Below are 24,413 nucleotides of genomic sequence, written 5' to 3'. Positions count from 1 at the left end.
GTATTCTATCTCCAGTCCTATTCAATATCTATACCTCAGACCAATTCACAACTCCTAACACAATTGTTGCAGATTATGCTGATGACAAAGCCATTTTGTCCTGTAACTCTGACCCACAGATTGCATCCGTCAATTTGCAAAATCATCTTCATTTAATGGAAGACTGGTATACAAAATGGCGTTTTAAAATTAATCAATCAAAATCAGTTCACACTACCTTTACTCTAAGACTTCTCCCTTGTCCTGGTGTCTCCCTATACGGAGTACAAATCCCCTCTTCTTCCTCTGTCAAGTATCTCGGTATCACACTAGATAAACGACTCACATGGGCTCAGCACATTAAAATTAAACGTTTGTCTCTAAATAGCCGTCTGCGGTTACTCAAATCATTAATCGTAAACAATAAATTTACAGATATTAATACAAAACTTCTTATTTATAAAACTCTTTTAAAACCCATATGGACTTACGGCCTTCAGCTATGGGGCAATGCTAAAAAATCCAATACCAATAAAATTCAATGCTTTCAAAATATTGTCTTAAGAAAATTAATAAATGCACCTCCTTATATCTCTAATTACACACTCCATAACGACCTTAACTTAAAAACAGTCCATGAAGAAGCTATCTTCTACTATAAAAGATTCCACATTAAACTACTCTCCCACTCTAATCCCCTTATAAAAAACCTCTCAACCTTGTCCATACCTGGAGACCCACCCAGACGTTTAAAACGTAAGTGGTGCCGTGATCTTCTATCTAATAATATCAATTAATATTAATAATATAATATAATTAATATAATTAATTATATTATTAATTATATAATTAATATAATTTACATAATTAGATCAATGTAAATATAAGTTTAAAATAAAAAAATTAAAAAAAATCATTGGAAGTGTCACTAATGAGTGGTTTCTTCCATCAAAATGTATTCAATTTATCTCTACTTTTATCATATATACTTATTGTGCCCATTGTACAGATTGTATATTTCTTTTGTAAAAAAAAAAAAAAAAAACTATGTAGATACAGTTTTATTAAAGTATGACGCAAAAGACCATGTTATTTGTAAAATAACAGACCGTTCATGTGTCTAAAAAATACCATGACCGAAAAAAATATTTCGATAACAAAAAACCATCTGGGTTAGCGTTGTATAAAATAATTGTCCAATATTCCTAATATTTCAGATATTTTTCGAACCAAATAAATCAAAATATTAAACCTATTATTTTACAGAGCCTCAAGACGGAAAAACAAAATAACAAAAAAACCAGTACAGTGGGGTCGGGGCATAGTGGGGACGGAGCATAGTTGGGTCGGGGCATAGTGGTGACGGGGAGGTCACAGGTTTACAGGAATTTTTAAATCTGAAAGTGATAAAATGTCTTTCGAAAAAACGCTTGGATGCAAATCGGTAGTAAGTATTTTCAAGCCAGTACAGTCCAAACCAAGCACAGTATAAACCAGCAAAGTTAGAAAGTTTTAAATTAAGGTTCTGTATTTACAAATGAGCATCAAAGGCGTTTATTTGAAAGTGACTTTATTCAATTTTATCACTTTTATTTATAATAATCCCTGTAGACCTGTGACCTCTCCGTTTCCGCATTGCTTTGCAGAGCGCAGAGGACAACTTGTTGCGTCGGCTACTGATGACGAACTGTGATAAAGTAAACTATACGATGGGTGCTGAGTACGATGACTACAGTAAACATACAGCGTTTTTATCCAACGGTCAAACCGCACCAATTAAGTCATGGAAGAATAAATCAAAAATCACGTGGGTTCGGGTTCAAACCCCCCCCCAGAGCCAGGAAAAAAATTGTGAAAAAGTGATATATTATAGGTTGTATTGTAAATTGTTACAATGTTACTTTTATGAAGGAATTTAGAACTACAAATAAACAAATATAATAAATAATAATTTGATAATATTTTAATTATTAAGTGTTTTGTACAATTATGACTTTTGTCTACCAAATGCTCAAACGCATACATATACTGTAATCTATTAAAAAAAATGTACATATAACTAATAACACAATAATAACTATTGTTATTATTAATTTTTATTAATTAATATATTTTTAGGGTTGGGCAAAATAGTTATCAAAATGCATTTCAAAAGCAAAATTGCAACTCAAAACAAGTAGTAAAAACGTGTAAAGAAAATCCGAAATTTCATTGGTGTAAAGAAAATGTAAATAAACGTTTTTTCAAAGTGTTTTATAAAACTTTTTTACTCTGTGTTTAAAATAGTCAAAATAATCACAAAAGGAATAAGTAAAATTTGAAATTATTTTTTCAAAGTATTTAATTTGGAATTTAAAATTTTATTAAAGATAAAAATATGAAATGCGGCCATCTAAGCAAGAGTTAAAATTTCTTCGGAACAATAAGTCCAGAAATTTTGTTTTTTCTTAAAATCGAACTATCGAGTTATTTTTCGGAAAAATATTCCAACAAGTCACTTAAATGGTTGAAAAAAAATTGTTTATCATTTTTTAACATCTGTATGGGTAGTATTATTTTTTTATAAGCCCCCCCCCCCCACTCAAAGCAAGACTGAATGTACTCCAATGATTATACCACCAGCGTTATACTATTTTTAAAAAAGTTCTTTCTTAATTATTTAATTACTCGTTAACTGGGTGGAAAAAAGGGCCATAGTAGAGCACAGGCAATGTCGTTGCCTATAGTATGTCAAAATTTGGTATCTCAGTTTTAATTACAGCGTTTGTAAAATTAGGCTTCACTAAATGGGTTTTTTGATCAAAATAACTACCGTGAGACGTTTTCTTAATACAAGATAAGAAGGACTGATCTATATGCTTTGTTGACAACGGGGTGACAATGAAAATTGGCATTAAATCTTCAATAGATAATAATATACCTTTATTTTGGCCAAACAAAGTAAATCCAATTGGCGGGAAATATGCCGTGTATTTTGTTCAACTGTACGTGACAAATTAAAATATAAACAACGATTTTTAACATACAGTTTATTATAAAAAAATAAACAATAAAGCTCCAATCAAACAAAACAAATATATTATAATTTACAAACCATCAATATTTTTGTTTTAATGATAATTTTTCACGTCTGTCATGAACATATTGATCAATTTGATTTGTTTTCTCTTTGAATAATATCTAGTTCTTAGTTTTGATTTTGTGAACCGGTATATATATTTACGTGCACTGTTTTGCAGTTGACGTAAATTTATCGGATGCTTTGAATCTATTTCACGAATAAAGTTCCTGGTAAAAATAAGCTGTCCAATAAACTCTGAGTCAAGTTGTACTTTCGAAACTGTATACAAAAAATATTTCAAGTTTAGTCTCGTCATTGTATAAAACTAATAAAATATTAGTTAGGTAACATATTGTAATATATGTTGGCGTAAATCGAAAAACAACCATTGGCACGAAACTGACTTGGTACCCTGTGCTTTTTATATCTTATTTTTATTGTACTAAGAAACTTTTTAAGGGGCGTTCTGTTTAAAATTCGAAAATCAACTTATTAAGGTCCATCCTAATATACTTAAGGAGATTAGGATAGGATGCGGCTTGTTTTTAAGTAATTGTAAATAAGCAATATTTACAGGAAAAAAGAGGTTTTAATAAATTTCGACCATGTAAACTAATTTATCCGTAAATTTGTATAAGCTACTAGGTATTATTTTTAATTTAAAACATTGTTTCTATGAGTAAAAGCAATTTTGATTTATTTAAAAATATTTTCAAAAAGCAACACTACAAAATTGCAATTATTTCAAAAGTAAATAGTTGGTAAATGATAAAATTGACAAACGTTTGACTACAAATGTGTTTTTCAATAGGTGCATTTTTCTAAATTTAAATTTCTTTTGATATACTGTAAATCTACATTTTGTGATAATTTCAGACTTTAATTTCTACTATACCGAGAAAGTACATTTTTTAGAGTTGTATGCCCTCTTGGTTAGTTTTTTCTAATTACAACTGAGAATTAAAAAAATATAAAATTCTAAGAAAACCCAATAAAAAAACAGTAGACTGTACATGTATTGAAAATGGATAATTAAAATACCCTTGTTTTCGCTTATCTTATTAGAGAAAAATACTTTTTTACTACTCACAGCATCTTAAAGCTGTCTCATCTTTTACATCATTTAGTGCTTTTAAAAAATCTGGACCATTTATCAATTCTAATACATCTTTGGGTAATGCATTTCGATTTAAGTTAGACAAAAGCTGAAACAACGACATATTAGTATTATTATTATTACTTGTACCATAGAGTTCTTGTCTACTGTCGTCAAATACCCAATGTAATAATGTACACTAGTTTTGCAGTTTCAGTTAGGATAGGTCAAAGCAAATGTATTAGGTAATTAAGAAGCCTCCGGAAATTATCAGTGCTTGACCTATTGATGTATAAACTAGTTTTTATATATTTACATTTTTTAAAAATTTTCTTATAGATAGGGGCAAGATAGTTCCCTGATTATTCCCTGATGGTTCTGATGTCCCTGATGTCTCACCACTGCTTGGTAAGACCACCTGAAAGACATACACTATTATTAGTAATTACATACTTTATCAGCAGTGGTATTATGGTATAATGAAAATATATTTATGATTGTTGATTGAGTCGCTATTTTAAATCATATTATAATAATATAGCCTATATAAAAAGTAAAATACTATTTATATTCTTAAAAATATTGTGAAATTATGTTTATTTCTATTAAAAAAAAAAAAAAAACATTATTAGTTGTAAAAATTTTAAAAATCTTATAAAATTATTATAGAGATTAAACTACTAAGGTTACTACTAAAAAAAATAAAAAACTTATATAAACTATATAATTTTCTATTCCAAAAATGTACGAAAAAAATAATACTTGTTAGTGGTTAGGTAAATGAATATTTAAAAGAAAGGATTAATAATTAATTAGAAAAAATTTAGTCCAACATCTTTATTTACTTAGGTACAATAAGACCGAACAAATACACAGCAAATAGCGCAACACTCATGTTGGATTTCGACTGTCGTCAAATACCCAATGTATTAATGTACAGTTGTTTTGCAGTTTCAGTTAGGATAGGTCAAAGCAAATGTATTAATAAATTATAGAGGATTCGGAAATCATCAGTGCATAACCTATTTAAGTAAGAACTAGTTTTTATATATTTACATTCACTAAATAGTTTCTTATAAGTGTGGGCAAGATGGTTCCCTGATTTTCCCCTGATGGTTCTGATGTCCCTGATGGTTCTGATGTCCCTGATGGTTCTGATGCCCCTGATGGTTCTGATGTCCCCGATGGTTCTGATGTCCCTGATGTCTCACCACCGCTTGGTACCATAGGCGAACTATACAAAAAAACCTAAAAGACATACATTAGTATAAGTCATAACAAACTTCACTAGCAGTGGTATTATAGATATCGCAAAAGAGCAGGAGCAGCATATGCAGTTGTTCAACACAACTACATCTAAATCTATTGATACAGTCAACGAATAGTATGTAGGTAAGGTTAGGTTAATACTAATATTAGTACAAGTACTCAATATTATATGATGGTAGTCAAAAAGTCTTTTAGAAGTCATCCACACATGACGAACAACTAAATGAAAACTTGAACAATAAAAAAATTACAACAAGCAAATAATTATCACAGATATAAATTTATCACATTCGTTTCAGGACCATTTTCATGTCTCGTTGAAGTACCGAATACATTTAGAGTAGTGGTGGAATTATAAATGTAGTATATTAAGAAGCAGTAACAAGCCAGTATATTAAAACATCAAGTTTCTGGCTAATATTTTAGTTTTTAATATCTGGCTTAAAACAATTCATAAAGAATTTGGGCCCTTAAACTATTTCAAATTTATTATTTAGTTCTAATTTGAACGTTGAACGTACAACTTATCTATTATCTTATATCTCCTATATATTACCCCTATCCCCTACCCACTATATCTTACCCTTATTTTTTACCCTTATACCTACCCTCTATTTCCTACCCTTGGGATATGATAGGGTATTTATTGAATGGGGTTGGGGTGGGAGGTGGAATTGGGTTGAAGGTGGAATGGGATTAAGCTGCTTCTGGTAAGAAATAATGTTGAATATGTAGAAATATATGTTGAATAATGTAGAATGTTGTACGTTCAACGTTCAAATTAGAACTAAATAATAAATTCAAAATAGTTTAAGGGCCCAAATTCTCTATGAATGGTTTCAAGCCAGATATTAAACGCTACAATATTAGCCAGAAACTTGATGTTTTAATATACTAGCCACCTTAGATACTAGCTTTTTACTGCTTCTTAATATTCTATATCATTATCTATAATTCCACAACTACCCTAAATTTATTCAGTACTTCAACGAGGCATGAAAATGCACTTTCGTAGTTGGAGAATCGGCTGAAAAACTTTTTTGATAACATTTTAAAACAGTCCGTAAAAATTGTTTAACAGCAAATATTTTAAAAATATTATTTACAATTTAAATTTAGTCCAAAATCTATATTTACTTACAATAAGGCCGAACAAATACACTACACTCATGTTGGATTTCATCTTAAATACCTAAAACAATAAAAAACACATAATTTGTTATAAATAATAACCTTGGTATACGACACAAAGTGTTCAAAAGTGGTTAGCGCTCTAAAAAATAACAAAAAAAAGTTTAAAATTTGGATACTTTATAAGAAGTTAAATATGGTATAGTTTAAATGTAAACATTAATTATTTTTTGAGAAAAAAAGCATAAAAATATGTTCAGTTTTAATGGTTTTTGTTGGCAATAAGAAAAACCATTTTAAAATTTAAAGAAAAACTTGTCCTACGATACCATTGTCTTACGAAAAGCATTTTCAAATATCGCTTACTTTTTTTAATGCTTGACAAACTTAACGCAAAGAACATAAAAACACACTAATGCTGTTAGTGGTGCTCGGGATGCCGTTTGTTGGTTATATTTGCGACTCTTCGCATACGCCATAGTTTTGTGTTTACTTAAGACAAAATATGCTTTATTCAAGATGTTATTACGACGATAACATACTTTTAGACCAATTCGACTCAATTGTTCACGCCCTACTTTCCGCCACTTTGTCCGGTCGGTGTACTGCGGTACTTACAAGAATGTGACACACCTAAAGTTATATGAAGGGTACAGCGATGGTGATGACTAATAAAAAAAAAAAATTGTAAGTTATTTTTATGAAACCACTTTAGTTTTAGTTTATAAGTCTGGCAACATAATTCAGCTTCAATTTTTAAATTTAATAAGTGGACATGCAATCTCTTTTATGATAATTTTTATTTTTTTATTTTTTTTTTATTGATCTTTAAATTACATCGGCATCTTAGGCCAATAGTAAACAGTTATTTACAGATGAAACATGTTTTTGATTAAATTAAATTATATAATTGAGACATTTTTAGAAAGGCAATTAAATTTGAGATATCTTGAACGCTGGGACCCAAAGCTTGACTGATTTGTTCCGAGATGTTGAATTGACTGCGGTGGTCCTTGTATTTTTGGCATTCCGTAAGTATGTGGTTAATCGTTAGAAGAACACCACATGTGCCACACATTGGTGGTTCCTCCCTGGTCATTAAATAGCCGTGTGTAAGATGTGTGTGGCCTATTCGTAAACGGTTGATAACTGTTTCTTCTTTCCTGCTGAGTCCTGGATTTTTCCATAGTAGAATATTGTTTTTTATTTTATTTAGTTTTGTATTCATATTTTGCCAATGGGAGTTCCATCTGTTAATTATGTGAGCATTTATTATGGTTTTTAGATCTGAGTGCGTGTATATATCCAGAAAATGAGCTGTCATTGAAGAAGATGCTTTTAGCGCTTCCTGGTCCGCTCTTTCATTTCCCGGTATACCGATATGTCCTGGAGTCCATATGAAATGAATTTGCTTTCCCTTCTTCAAAACCCTATAAGTTGCTTCTTGAATAAGTTTGGTAATGTCAGTTGGAGTTTCTGTATTTTTTATAGCATTGAGACTACTAAGTGAATCGCTTAGAATTACGAAATTAGTTTGTGTGTTACCGTTGTTATTGTGAATATGTTCAACAGCTTTATATACAGCCATCGACTCAGCAGTAAATATTGATCAATGGGGTGGGAGTTTGTATTCCACTGGATGATTTTGAATTAAATATGCTATTCCGACTCCATTTGTGTTTTTTGACCCGTCTGTATAAAGAAGTTCACTGTTTGTATACTCTTGCAGGATCTCTTTGAGCAGGTTTTTGTATATGGTTGGATTTGTGTTTTCTTTTTTGAATTCAACTAGGGACAAGTTGATACTAAATTGCGTGGACCATGGAGGAAGAATGTATGGTTTTCTTTCTAACACATTTTTAAGATTTATATATTTTTTTTCCGCTTCTTGAATATATTTATTTAAAAATTGGTTAGCGGGATTGTTTTTGTTTTTAATCACCCTGGAGCAATAAAGGAATAGTTGTTTTATTCTTCTTAGATCTGGAGGAATTCCATTTGCTATATTTCTAACACGTTCGATTAGGCTGGATTTAAAGCCACCAATTGCTAGTCTTGTAGAAGTATTGAGAACGGTTTGAATCATTTTTAAATAATTTGGATTAGCATTTTTAAATAATATGGCACCGTAATCCGTTTTAGATCTAATTAATGATCCGTGTATTTTTAATAGAGAAGAGCTATCACCTCCCCAAGATGTGTGGGTTATCATTTTTATTATATTTAGACTTTGGGTTATTGAATTTTTTATATATTTTAAATGGGCAAGCCAGTTGAGTTTAGAATCAAATACTATTCCTAAAATTTTTATTTTTCCGTGATTTGGCATATTGAGGTTATCTATTTTAATACTTAGTGGCTCTAGGTTTCTTTGTTTTGTGAATATAATGCTTTGCGATTTTTGGCTTGAGAATGTGAACCCTGTTTTTTTTTGACCATTCAGATAGATTGTTTGCACTTTTTTGGAGAATATCTAGAATAGTTTTTAAGTTTTTGCTTCTACATAATATGTTAAAATCATCCGCAAATAGATTGGCCCTAATCGGAGCTTCTATTGTTTCAGCAATGTAATTTATGGCTAAGAGAAATAAGGTGACTGCCAGTGACGATCCCTGGGGTATGCCATTTTCTTGAACAAAGATATTAGATAAGATATTTGATACTCTGACTTGGAATTGTCTTTCCTTTAGGAAATTGGTTATATATTTGTACATATTATCATTTGACAATATTTTGCTTAATATAATAAGTATTCTATGCGTCCATACTGAATCATATGCTTTGTTTATATCTAAGCTGATCATTCCGAGTGCCTGTTTTTGCTCTAGAGCATTTTCAATTTCATAAAGGATTTAGGTATAATTTTGTCAAGTGACTTGTCATTTAAGGAACATATTTCGCACATAAAAAATAAGGCTTTTAGGATGTTTGGATTTTTAAAAAGAAACTGTTTTGAGTTTAATGACCTTAAGTGCTTAAAAACTTTATACTGTTCCCTTGTTAGGTCAATTGTCGAATATGGCTCGATTATATGGTGTCCTAATCTAATTGGACAAGTCAAAGATCTCGATAAAATACAAAACCGGCTTCTGTATATGCTAAGGTTTAAGTTAGGGATGCTGGATTCTAGAATAGATGACATAGCGGTTGAAGTTAATTTGGATTCGCTTGCCAAAAGAAGATTTAATAATGACATCAAATTTGTTTATAAGTTATTAAATAATGATATTGACTGTACCGAGCTTTTAGCCCAAATTCCTTTCAATGTTCCAACACATCATAACAGATCCCCTCCTTTCCTGTATATTTCTACTCAAAAACAAGACTACAGTACGCATGCTCCTCTGAATAGGAGTCTTTCTAACTGTAATACTTTAGGTAATGTTGATTTTTTTTTCGACTCCCTCCCTAAAATTCTTGCTTAAAAATATTATGTTTTATTAAGTTTATTATTTTTGTTCATAATATTTTATTGTTAAAATTTAATTTGTATTAATTTAGTTATATTATATTTACATTGGTTAAAGTGTTAATTTACTGTTTAATTTCTGTACTGCATGCCTATATGGGCGTAATTAATAATTTATTTGCTTTATTTGCTTCTAATAAATTATTATTATTATTATTATATTTTATATTCGCATCATAATAATCTTTTACAAATTCGGTAACGTATTCTACATTTTTGTGTTTACAAGTACACTGTTCACACTTAAGTACATATTTGGCAAACATTGTTTTGAAAATCATTTTTACAAAGATGTGTTTTTTTTTTACAGATTTTCTATAATACACAGTTTATTTGCATAAATATCACAGCGAAAACGTATCCTACATATTTTGTATTTATCATATTATATTTTCCAAAACATGTATGTGCCTTAGTAATACCGCTAACACTTATGGACATTCAAAATCATTTTTGGTAAAAAAACAAAAATTCGCATAAACAGCACCGTCATGACCTAAATTTATATTTTTTTGGCTATCAAAACGAACGTGCGACCGTATATTTTTGTACCTAAATACATTTGGTAACAAAAATATATTTCCAGCGAGCATTTTTTTTGTTGAAAAAATACATTTTTCGTAATATTAAAAATTAATAAAATTAGGTTACATTCTTGGAAATCGTAAATTTTTTTACAAATAAAGACTAAAACGCAGGGTCACTTTCTGAAGTGTCTACCAAACCGATTTTAATAATTTTTTTTGGCTTTATAGTTTAACATCGTTTCTATGAAAGGCTATTATTTGTATGTATAAGTTATGAACGAAACTATATAAGTAGGTATTAGCCAGACACCAGGCGTGGATCGAAGGAGACGCCTCACCAACCCCATCCCTAAAAAAGTATTTTCTGTAATCGCCAAAAAACAACGGTTTATTAATTTCAATTAATAACCATTTAAAAATCGATTCAATGTGCTTTAATCACATTGAAAAGTGAATTATTCCCTATTTTGAATAATTCATCTATTAAATAAAAAAGCATATTTTTTAATTGCATTTAATTATGAAAAATTTGGCCTTTTAGCCCCCACATTAAAAAATAGTAAGCTTCACATAATCGACCTTTTGTTTTGTAAGCGTCTATATATATTAAATTTAAATGGGATATGCAATGGATATAAGTATAGAAAGTGGTAAAACGTTAATTTATCTTTTTTCAAGTACCACCATTGTTAAAACTGTTTTTCATAAACAATAATATATTTTTACATTAAAAAAACTCCTTCGGGTTGTATCTTTAACTTTTCAATATTTTCCTTTTCCATTTGGTCTAGCAGGTTGTTTAAATTTTTTTTTAAATAATATTGTTTTTTGCACAAATACAGGCTAATCCATTTGATGCAAGACACTCATTTTCTCGGAAAATATGATTATTTTGAAAATAATTTTTGCTGTTACTTGTACCTACCTATTTTACTACATTTTTCAAATGGAAACATATGTTTTTGATTCTATAAATATGTAGAAAAAACATTTAAAACAATTTTAACTTTTGAATTTTAAATTTTCATCAATCTGTTCGTTTGACATGACGTTTAAAACACGGTGTACCAGATGTGAGAAACGAACAGACACTAAAAACTGTCAGTTGGTAAGGTCTACCCGTGTTAGGTTAGGTTAGGACTCAATGGTCGGTATCATAATATTGCACAGATATATATAATAAACTAGATTGCTAACTAGCGATAAGAATTGAAGCCGACGGTCCGCCATTATGGTGGGATTTATGGGTGTTATCAATGCATGTAATATATATCTGTGTATATTATTATATCAATATTATATATTATATATATTATATATATATATATATATATATATATATATATATATATATATATATTATGTAATTGTTATAAACATATATTATTCTCGCGTGATAAGGTTCTAATTCCCACCGAAATGTCGGAAAGTGGCTGCTTCAATCTTCTCTTTTGGTGGCATGTACAGTTAGCAATCTAGTTTACTATATATATATATCTATGTAATATTGTGTTTATTACATAATATCACAGACGACTAAATCGTGTAACTGATTATAGTAGACACACGATTTATTGGGAAAAAAACCTATCCGTGTACTTATTAAGACACTTAATGATTCTGATACGACAAAACCACTGTCGTTATCTTGTTATGTTATCGCTTGCGTTATATTACCGTACCGAAGGTCAACTATGAGTATATAAGGTCCAACTACCTGCAAATTATGAAGAGGACTGTTGTTTTTTTGAATTCAGATTAAGTGTTGGTTTTTATGCAGTATACCGCCCCAAAATGTATTTTTTATATTGTTATACTGTTATTCATTTAAAGAGATTCACGCATGATTGTTTAATTATCTTATATAAGATATGTAATTTGCCTCGTGCTAGTTTAATTTTCGGGTATCAAATAATATTTTAATTATCCGTAGAATCATAACTATCCGAATAGTTCAAAATTATCCGGATAGTTTCGGATATTCATTTAATTTTTAACCAGCCGAATATATTTTTTTGAGTACTCAAATTTATGTATTTTTTGAAACATTCACGGGTTGAAATATCACGTGGATGATTTTCAGATACATCCGTGTCAATGGTTATTAACCGGCAGCGGAACAGTTGTGACAACCCTGAGGATGGACTCTGCAAAGAGTCCGAATAGTCGGTTAACAACCACTGCCACGGATATATCTAAAAATCATTCATGTAATAGTAAAATTTAATTAGGTGTCATTATTTTATTATTCGGTATAATTAAAAACACTGTATATTATTAAGGTATATTTGTGTAAAAATAAAATGAATATCCGCAACTATCCGGATTTTGGATATCCGAATATCCGGATAGGCCCAACCCTAGTACAAACGATTGAAACATCAACCGTCGACCATTCCAACAAAATTTGACAAGACATTGTATATGTGTTATTTGGTCAACTACGTTTTTGCAAAAAAAAAACCAGTACAGTGGGGTCGGGGCATAGTGGGGACGGAGCATAGCTGGGTCGGGGTATAGTGGGGACGGGAAGGTTACAGGTTTACAGTAATTTTTAAATCTGAAAGTGATAAAATCACTTTCGAAAAAACGCTTCGATGCAAATCGGTAGTTAGTATTTTCAAGCCAGTACAGTCCAAACCAAGCACAGTATAAACCAGCAAAGTTAGAAAGTTTTAAATGAAGGTTCTGTAGTTACAAATGAGCATCAAAGCGTTTATTTGAAAGTGATTTTATTCAATTTTATCACTTTAATTTATAATAATCCCTGTAGACCTGTGACCTCTCCGTTTCCGCATTTCTTTGATTACATTATGCCTATACTCTACTGTACCAGTTATAAATAAAAGTGATAAAATTGAATAAAATTACTTTCAAATAAACGCTTGTATATCAATAATGAACATTTTTTATGTATTGTGGATTTTTTATTTAGTATAGGGAATAACATCGAAAGGCGCTGGTATGCTTGTTGTAGTTTGTTTGATATATGTGGCCACCACCTTAGTCTTTTATCCAATGTGACACCAAGATATTTGACTGAAGGTTTCCAAGGTATGGGCTCATTATCAAATTGTAGTAGTACCGGAGTACAATAACGACTGCAAGACTGAATGTACGCCAATGATTATACGACCAGCGCTACATTATTTTTAAAAAAGTACTTTCTTAATTATTTAATTATTCGTTAACTGGGTGGAAAAAAGAGCCATAGTAGAGCACAGGCAATGTTGTTGCATATATTATGTCAAAATTTGGTGTCTCAGTTTTAATTACAGCGTTTGTAAAATTAGACCCACTAAACGGGGTTTTTGATAAAAAAAACTTGTGTTAGACGCCTTCTTAATACAAGATAATAAGGACTAATCTATTTGCTTTGATGACAACGGGGCGACATTTAAAATTAGCCTTAAATCTTCAATAGATAACAATATACCATTAATAGATAACAACAATAATAAACATACAGTTTATTATAAAAAATAAACAATAAAGCTCCAATCAAACAAAACAAATATAATAAAATTTACAAATCATCAATATTTTTGTTTTTATAATAATTTTCCACGTCCGTCATGAACATAACGATTAACTCTTTTAGTTTATTCTTTGCATATATAGTTCTTAATTTTGATTTTGTGAAACGGTATATATATTTACGTGCACTGTTTTGCAGTTCACGTAAATTTATCGGATTCTTTAAAACTATTTCACGAATAAAGTTCACAGTAAAGATAAGCTGTCCAATAAACTCTGAGTCTAGTTGTACTTTCGAAACTGTATACAAAAAATATTTCAAGTTTAATCTCGTCGTTGTATCAAAATAATAAAATATTAGTTAGGTAACATATTGTAACATATGTTGGCGTAAGTCGGAAAACAACCATTGAAAGAAAACTGACATGATACCTTGTCGCTTTTTATATCTTATTTTCATTGTACTTAGAAACTTTTTAAGGGGCGTTCTGCTTAAAATTCGAAAATCGACTTATTAAGGACCATCCTAATGTACTTAAGGAGATTAGGATGCGGCTTGTTGTTAAGTATTATTGTATGAGCAATATTTACAGGAAAAAAGAGGTTTTAATAAATTTCGACCATATAAATTAATTTATCCGTAATGTATAAGCTACTAAGTATTATTTTTAATTTTAAACATTGTTTCTATAAGTAAAAGCAATTTTGGTTTATTTAAAAATATTTTCAAAAAGCAACACTAAAAATTTGCAATTATTTTAGAAGTAAATTAGTGTAGAGTGTTAAAAGAATTACTCGGTATAATATTTTCAAGCTGGCTTTACAGTACTTTGTTACGCAAATTTCCACAAAGTTACAGACATTTATAAGTTTGGGTTTTGGAAAACAATAAAATTGACAAACGCTTGACTACAAATATGTTTTTCAATAGGTCCATTTTTCTAAATGGACCTATTCAGAAATAGGTATGATTTATATATTAAATTTCTCTTGATATACTGTAAATCTAAATTTTGTGATAATTTCAGACTTTAATTTCTACTATATCAAGAAAGTACATTTTTTTAGAGATGTAAGCCCTCTCGGTAAGTTTTTTCTAAGTACAACTGAGAATTAAAAAAATATAAATTTCTAAGAAAACCCAATAAAAAAACAATAGACTGTTGTACAATATTGAAAATGAACAATTTGAATTCCCTTATTTTCGCTTTTCTTATTAGAGAAAAATACTTTTTTAATACTCACAGAATCTTAAAGCTGTCTCATCTTTTACATCATTTAGTGCTTTTAAAAAATCAGGACCATTTATCAATTCTAATACATCTTTGGGTAATGCATTTCGATTTAATTTAGACAAAAGCTGAAACACCCACATATTAGTATTAGTATTATTACTTGTATCATAGAGTTCTTGTCGACTGTCGTCAAATACCCTATGTATTAATGTACACTAGTTTTGCAGTTTCAGTTAGGATTGGTCAAAGCAAATGTATTAAGCAACATTAGTGTTTGATCACTATATAAAAACTAGTTTTTATGTATTTACATTTATAATAAAGTTTCTTATAGGTACGGGCAAGATGGTTCCCTGATTGTTCCCTGATGGTTCTGATGCCCCTGATGTCTCACCACCGCTTGGTACCGTAGGCGAACTATTCAAAGAAACCTAAAAGACATACACTAATATTAGTAATAACATACTTCACTTGCAGTGGTATTATAGATCTCACAAAAGAGCAGGAAAAATATGCGGTTGTTCAATACAATTACATTTAAATCTATTGATACAGCCAACGAATATGTAGGTTAGGTTAATACTAATATTGGTAAAAGTGGCCCATTTTATATGATGGTAGTCAAAAAGTATTTGAGAATTTATTTAGTAAACATTGAAGAACTACCTTATCCACACTTTTAAGTTTTAGTTTTAATAAAATATTAAAAATCTGGATTTAATTAAATTTCTTTTTTTTTGATAAAACTGAATGTTTAATAAAATCTAAATTAAAATGTGGAGATGGGCCAAATAAATTTTTTTTTTTTGAGAGCAAAAATGCTCTCAAAAAATAACAGATTGTTTTAAAAAAAACAATCTGTAATAAATGTTTAACAGTAAGCATTTTTAAAATAATATTTACAAAAAAATAGTTTCATTATTAACATTAGAAGGAACTCCCACATTTGGGGCCCCACATAGGCAATTTATTATGAACTTATAGGGGCTCTGGGAGTTAGTGATTGCCCAATATTACAAGGAAATAAATAGGCAATAGCTTGTGTGCTGTCAAGATTGATATCATATATTTATGATTGATGATTGAGTTACTGCGGTTATTTTAAATCATATTATAATTATATTGTCCATACAAAAAGTAAAATACTATTTATATTTAAAAAAAAATATATTTTGAAATAATGTTTATTTCTATTAAAAAAGAGAACATTAGTTCTAAACATTTAAAAAATATAAAATTAATATAGAGATTAAACTATTGAGATTATTTCTAAAAAAAATAAAAAACTAATTTAAACTATATATTATTTTTCTATTCCAAAAATGTACTAAAAAAATTATACTTAATAGTGGTTAAGTATATGAATATTTAAAGGAAAGGATCAAATTATATTAATAATAAAATAGATAAAATTTAGTCCAAAATCTGAATTTACTTACAATAAGACCAAACAAATACACAGCAAATAGCGCAACACTCATGTTGGATTTTGACCGTCATCAAATACCCAATGTATTAATGTACACTAGTTTTGCAGTTTCAGTTAGGATAGGTCAAAGAAAATGTATTAATCAACTAAAGAGGCTCCGGAAATCATCAGTACATAACCTATTTAAGTAAAACTTAGTTTTTATATATTTACATTTACTAAATAGTTTCTAATAGGTTCGGGCAAGATGGTTTCCTGACTGTTCCCTGATGGTTCTGATGTCCCTGATGTCTCACCACCGCTTGGTACCATAGGCGAACTGTTCAAAGAAACCTAAAAGATATACACTAATATTAGTAATAACATACTTCACTTGCAGTAGTATTATATATATCACAAAAGAGCAGAAAAAATATGTGGTTGTTCAATACAATTACATCTAAATCTATTGATACAGCCAACGAATATGTAGGTTAGGTTAATACTAATCTTAGTTCAAGTACCCAATATTTTACGATTGTCTTTTAGAAGTCATCCACACATGATGTACAACTAAATGAAAACTTAAACAATAAAAAAATCACAACATAATTATCACAGATATAAATTTATCACAGTCGTTTTGGGACCATTTTCATGTCTCGTTGAAGTACCGAATTCATTTAGAGTAGTGGTGGAATTATAGATATAGTATATTAAGAAGCAGTAACAAGCTAGTATATTGAAACATCAAGTTTCTGGCTAATATTGTAGTGTTTAATATCTTAAAATATCTGGCTTTTAAAACATTTTTAAACAGTCCGAAAAAAATGTTTAACAGCAAGTATTTTTAAAATATTATTTACAATTAAAATTTAGTCTAAAATCTATATTTACTTACAATAAGACCGAATAAATACACAACACTCATGATGGATTTCATCTTAATTACCTAAAACAATAAAAAACACATAATTTGTTATAAATAATAACCTTGGTACACGACACGAAATGTTCAAAATGTTCGAAATGACACGAAATGTTTTATGTTGGCAATAAGAAGAACCATTTTAAAAATTAAAGAAAAACTTGTCTTACGATACCATTGTCTTACTAAAAATATTTTCAAATAACGCTTACTTTATTTAATGCTTGATAAACTGAACGCAAAGAACATAAAAATCACACTAATGCTGTTAGTGGTGCTCGGGATGCCGTTTGTTGGTTAGGTGTGCAAATATTCGCACACGCCATACTATTGTGTTTACTTAAGACAAAATATGCTTTATTCAAGATGTTATTACGACGATAACAAACTTTTAGACCAATTGGACTCACAAGAATGTGACACACTTAAAGTTATATGAAGGGTACAGCGAAAAATAGGCCTGCATTTACGTACAAAATATTTATTGTAACATAGTTCAAACGTTTGAATAAACAAACGACAAAACAAAATTAGTTTAAGAAAAATAATAACTGGTTTTCGATGAACAACAAACGACAACATGATATTTTTAACTTTCGTGTGGTAGAATACAATAATAAAGCTATGCAAAAATTGTGGAAAGCAACTTTATAAAATGTAAAAAAAAATGTATTATATGTAAGGAAAAGATATGCTGATTATAAAAAGTATTTGCAATCAAAGATTTAAGTAAAATTGAAATGCAAGTTTAAAAAATAAAATATTACTGATTAGGCATTAAAGGCCTTGCATGTTAATATATATGAATTAGAATAATGATTTTTAAATCAACTTCCCAAAGTAGCGATAAAAATTATATTTAATTATTGTATTGTTGCAACTTGTAGTATTTAATAAGATTGCAGTAGTGAATAAAAGCACATAAAACTACTAACTATAACTAACTATTGACTTTGTCTAATTATAATTTATAAGTATTTTGTCTATTATTGGATATCTTTGATTCCAATTTACATTACTCTAAAATTGCGTTCACACTTTTAGATTCCACCAAAAGCATAATTCGCATAACAACCTAAACTCCTCTTTTTTTCATTACTTCTATTTCTAGTGATGACTAATTAAAAAAAAAAAAAGATGTCCCTTTTGATAGCTATAAATTTAAGTAAATAAGTAACTATTCCTAAAATACAAAGTTAGTCTATCTAAAATTGTGATTAATTTAAGGGTACAAAACATTTTCAGTTGGACAAAATTGTTCCTATTGCCATTGAGTTGGGTCAATTATTTATTCAGTCGTTCTAACAAGAAATTAATCGTGTCCCTATATTAACTATATTTTAGTTGGTCCTAATATGTACTTTTTCTGTTTAGGAGGCTGGTATACAAATGAATAGTAAAAATATGTGAAATATATTTAATGTTGAAACCTTAACGATCGTTCATTAAGGATAAGACACTACTTTGTTTAAAAATAATTTTAATTTTTAGTTTTTCTAAAAGACCAATTTTCGATTAATTAATTTTAAAACTATTAGGCTTCGAATAAAACTGAAATAGGTATATTATACATTATTTAAGAAATATTATTCAAACTATGTAGATACAGTTTTATTAAAGTATGACGCAAAAGGCAATGTTATTTGTAAAATAACAGACCGTTCATGTGTCTAAAAAATACCATGGCCGAAAAAAATATTTCGATAACAAAAAACCATCTGGGTTAGCGTTGTATAAAATAATTGTCAAATATTCCAGATATTTTTTGAACTAAATATATCAAAATATTAAATATATTTTTTTACAAAGCCTTAAGTTAGAAAATCATTGATGAAACGGTTTTTTTTAAAGAATCCCGATCAAATATAAAAATATATTGGACACAAGATGTCCCTTTTGATAGCTTAAAATTTAATTAAACAAGTAACTCTTCATAAAATACAAAGTTGGTCAAACTAAACTATGATTAATTGAAAGGTTAATAACATCTCCAGTTGGACTGACTTAATAAAAACTTGGTCCAACTAATATTAGTTATAATAGGGATTAGGTGTACAGTATATTTGTATTTGAAATAACTAAATAAAAAACAGCCATTTTCAGCCGAGTCTGCAACCACGATAGAACATTTTCATGTTTTGTTGAAGTACCGAATAAATTTAGATTAGTTGTGGAATTATAATAAAAAATGACGTGGAGCTTCCAGTTACAGCACAAGGCCAAGGAGATTAAAAAATGATATACAATCAATTTTCTGGCTAAAATTGTAGTGTTTATTATCTGGCCAAAAGTAACTTATCATAGAGAATTAAACTATTTTGAATTTATTATTTAGTTCTAATTTGAACGTTGAACGCACAATATCTCTTATCAGATAACAGCGTAACGCTTTTTTTGTAACACTTTTTTCGTTACGCTTTTTTCGGTTATGTGCCAGAGCTAAGACATGAAAATGTCAAAAGTTGTTCCTCTTAACATTGAGTTGGGCCAATTTTTTTATTTAGTTCGTCCAACAAGAAATTAATCGTATCCCTATATTAACTATATATTAAGTTAGTCTAAATATGTATTTTTTCTATGTAAGAGGCTGGTATACAAATCAATAGTAAAAATATGTATTTTAATTTTGAAACCTTAACGATCATTTATTAAGGAGAAGACACTATATTTTTTAAAAATAATTGCAATTTTTAGTTTTTCTAAAAGACAAATTTTCGATTAATTAATTTTGAAAATATTAAGCGTCGAATAAAATTTAAATGGGTATAATATACATTATTTAACATATATTATTCAAACTATGTAGATACAGTTTTATTAAAGTATGACGCAAAATGCAATGTTTTTTTGTAAAATAACAGACCGTCCATGTTTTTAAAAAACACCATGGCTGGGAAAAATAGTTCGATAATAAAAAACAATTTGAGTAAGCGTTCCTCTAAATTGTTCCTCTTGCCATTAAGTTGGGCGAATTATTTATTTAGTCGTTCTAACAAGAAATTAATCGTTTCCCTATATTTTAGTTGGTCCTAATATGTATTTTTTCTGTTTAGGAGGCTGGTATACAAATGAATAGTAAAAATATGTGAAATATATTTAATGTTGAAACCTTAACGATCATTCATTAAGGATAAAACACTACTTTGTTTAAAAATAATTTTAATTTTTAGTTTTTCTAAATGACTAATTTTCGATTAATTAATTTTAAAACTATTAGGCTTTGAATAAAACTGAAATAGGTATATTATACATTATTTAAGAAATATTATTCAAACTATGTAGATACAGTTTTATTAAAGTATGACGCAAAAGGCCATGTTATTTGTAAAATAACAGACCGTTCATGTGTCTAAAAAATACCATGGCCGAAAAAAATATTTCGATAACAAAAAACCATCTGGGTTAGCGTTGTATAAAATAATTGTCCAATATTCCTAATATTTCAGATATTTTTCGAACCAAATAAATCAAAATATTCAATCTATTATTTTACAGAGCCTCAAGTCAGAAAAACAAAATAACAAAAAAACCAGTACAGTGGGGTCGGGGCATAGTGGGGACGGAGCATAGTTAGGTCGGGGCATAGTGGTGACAGGGAGGTCACAGGTTTACAGGAATTTTTAAATCTGAAAGTGATAAAATCACTTTCGAAAAAACGCTTCGATGCAAATCGGTAGTTAGTATTTTCAAGCCAGTACAGTCCAAACCAAGCACAGTATAAACCAGCAAAGTTAGAAAGTTTTAAATTAAGGTTCTGTATTTACAAATGAGCATCAAAGAGTTTATTTGAAAGTGACTTTATTCAATTTTATCACTTTTATTTATAATAATCCCTGTAGACCTGTGACCTCTCCGTTTCCGCATTTCTTTGATTACATTATGCCTATACTCTACTGTACCAGTTATAAATAAAAGTGATAAAATTGAATAAAATCATTTTCAAATAAACGCTTGTATATTAATAATGAACATTTTTTATGTATTGTGGATTTTTTATTTAACTATTTTTAACTACGCTTTTTTCGGTTATGTGCCAGAGCTAAGACATGAAAATGTCAAAAGTCCTTTCTTAATTATTTAATTATTCGTTAACTGGGTGGAAAAAAGGGCCATAGTAGAGCACAGGCAATGTCGTTGCCTATAGTATGTCAAAATTTGGTATCTCAGTTTTAATTACAGCGTTTGTAAAATTAGGCTTCACTAAATGGGTTTTTTGATCAAAATAACTACCGTGAGACGTTTTCTTAATACAAGATAAGAAGGACTGATCTATATGCTTTGTTGACAACGGGGTGACAATGAAAATTGGCATTAAATCTTCAATAGATAATAATATACCTTTATTTTGGCCAAACAAAGTAAATCCAATTGGCGGGAAATATGCCGTGTATTTTGTTCAACTGTACGTGACAAATTAAAATATAAACAACGATTTTTAACATACAGTTTATTATAAAAAAATAAACAATAAAGCTCCAATCAAACAAAACAAATATATTATAATTTACAAACCATCAATATTTTTGTTTTAATGATAATTTTTCACGTCTGTCATAAACATATTGATCAATTTGATTTGTTTTCTCTTTGAATAATATCTAGTTCTTAGTTTTGATTTTGTGAACCGGTATATATATTTACGTGCACTGTTTTGCAGTTGACGTAAATTTATCGGATGCTTTGAATCTATTTCACGAATAAAGTTCCTGGTAAAAATAAGCTGTCCAATAAACTCTGAGTCAAGTTGTACTTTCGAAACTGTATACAAAAAATATTTCAAGTTTAGTCTCGTCATTGTATAAAACTAATAAAATATTAGTTAGGTAACATATTGTAATATATGTTGGCGTAAATCGAAAAACAACCATTGGCACGAAACTGACTTGGTACCCTGTGCTTTTTATATCTTATTTTTATTGTACTAAGAAACTTTTTAGGGGGCGTTCTGTTTAAAATTCGAAAATCGACTTATTAAGGTCCATCCTAATGTACTTAAGGAGATTATGATGCGGCTTGTTTTTAAGTATTTTTGTATAAGCAATATTTATAGGAAAAAAGAGGTTTTAACAAAGGACATGCAATCTCTTTTATGATAATTATCGGATAGGAACTTAAAAAAAATAAACGATTAATGATTTATGAATTTTATAGATTCCTAATGTTGTAATGCTGTTAATGTATCATTAACTGATAATGTTACTTTTATACACAAAATTCAGTTTACTGTAGGGTAAAAAAATGTCTTATAAATGATAAAAAAATCATTAGCAAACATTTTTAGCTTCGATGCAAAGCGAGAAGGTATTGGTTTTACTCTGATGTGTGTTTTTTTTTTATCTGTATACACTGTAACTTTTTTAATACTGGACCAATTCCTTCGAATAGCAAATCTATAAATCGCAAATTTCATCTAGTTGGTACTTGGGAGGGGGGGGGGGTAAAAGTTGAAATGTTAACGTCTTCACAGACGAAATTTGAAAAAAATATTCTTTTTTTTTTAATATCTTTTATAATCGCATTATAATAATATTTTACAAATTCGGTAATGTATTCTACATTTTTGTGTTTACAAAGACACTGTTCGGACTAAAGTACATATTTGGCAAACATTGTTTTGAAAATCATTTTTATAAAGATGTGTTTTTTTTTTTTTTACAGATTTTCTATAATACACAGTTTATTTGCATAAATATCACAGCGAAAACGTATCCTACATATTTTGTATTTATCATAGTATATTTTTACAATATGTGTGGGCCTTAGTAATACCGTTAACACTTATAGACATTCAAAATCATTTTTGGTAAAAAAACAAACATTCGCATAAACAGCACCGTCGTGACCTAAATTTATATTTTTTTAGCTATCCAAACGAACGTGCGACCGTATATTTTTGTACCTAAATACACATTTGGTAACAAAAATATATTTTCAGCGAGCATTTTTTTGTTGAAAAAATACATTTTTCGTAATATTAAAAATTAATAAAATTAGGTTACATTCTTGGAAATCGTCAATTTTTTTTACAAATAAAGACTAAAACGCAGGGTCACTTTCTGAAGTGTCTACCGAACCGATTTTAATAATTGGTTTTATAGTTTAACATCGTTTCTATGAAAAGGCTATTATTTGTGTGTATAAATAATGATCGAAACCATAAAAGTAGGTACTAGCCAGACACCAGGCGTGGATCGAAGGAAACGCCTCGCCAACCCCATCCCTAAAAAAGTATTTTCTATAATCGCCAAAAAACAACGGTTTATTAATTTCGATAATAATCATTTAAAAATCGATTCAATGTGCTTTAATCACATTGAAAAGTTAATTATTCCCTATTTTGAATAATTCAGCTATTAAATAAAAAAGCATATTTTTTAATTGCATTTAATTATGAAAATGTTGGCCTTTTAGCCCCCACATTAAAAAATAGTAAGCTTCACATAATCGACCTTTTGTTTTGTAAGCGTCTATATATATTAAATTTAAATGGGATATGCAATGGATATAATTATAGAAAGTGATAAAACGTTAATTTATCTTTTTTCAAGTACCATCATTGTTAAAACTGTTTTTACATAAACAATAATATATTTTTACATTACAAAAACTCCTCCGGGTTGTATCTTTAACTTTTCAATATTTTCCTTTTCCATTTGATCTAGCAGGTTGTTTAAATTTTTTTTTTAAATAATATTGTTTTTTGCACAGGCTAATCCATCTAAGGTAAGACACTTATATTCTTGGAAAATATGATTATTTTGAAAATGATTTTTGCTGTTACTTGTACCTACGTATTTTACTATATTTTTCAAATGGGAACATATATTTTTAGT

General features: G+C 28.9%; 1 protein-coding gene across 1 annotated transcript; it reads right to left on the bottom strand.

The window, feature by feature from the left end:
- Positions 1 to 3,202: 3,202 nt before the first annotated feature.
- Positions 3,203 to 17,832, bottom strand: LOC126842049 (uncharacterized; the record flags this gene model as incomplete). Its single annotated transcript, XM_050578904.1, has 6 exons — positions 17,793 to 17,832; positions 17,554 to 17,604; positions 16,887 to 17,006; positions 15,556 to 15,675; positions 15,255 to 15,369; positions 3,203 to 3,319 (listed from the first exon to the last, which is right to left on the bottom strand). Coding segments are annotated over exons 2-6 (514 nt in total), but the record flags the coding sequence as incomplete, so codon positions are not given.
- Positions 17,833 to 24,413: the final 6,581 nt, after the last annotated feature.

Source organism: Adelges cooleyi, unplaced genomic scaffold, assembly GCF_023614345.1.
Source record: "Adelges cooleyi isolate 19-005CV unplaced genomic scaffold, UGA_ACOO_1.1 ACOO_flye_CR_arks_rails_tigmint_CR_PRNA_418, whole genome shotgun sequence".
In the NCBI taxonomy this organism is placed as follows: domain Eukaryota; kingdom Metazoa; phylum Arthropoda; class Insecta; order Hemiptera; family Adelgidae; genus Adelges; species Adelges cooleyi.
Note: the sequence above shows the minus strand (reverse complement) of the source record. Positions and strands in the feature narration are given on the sequence as shown.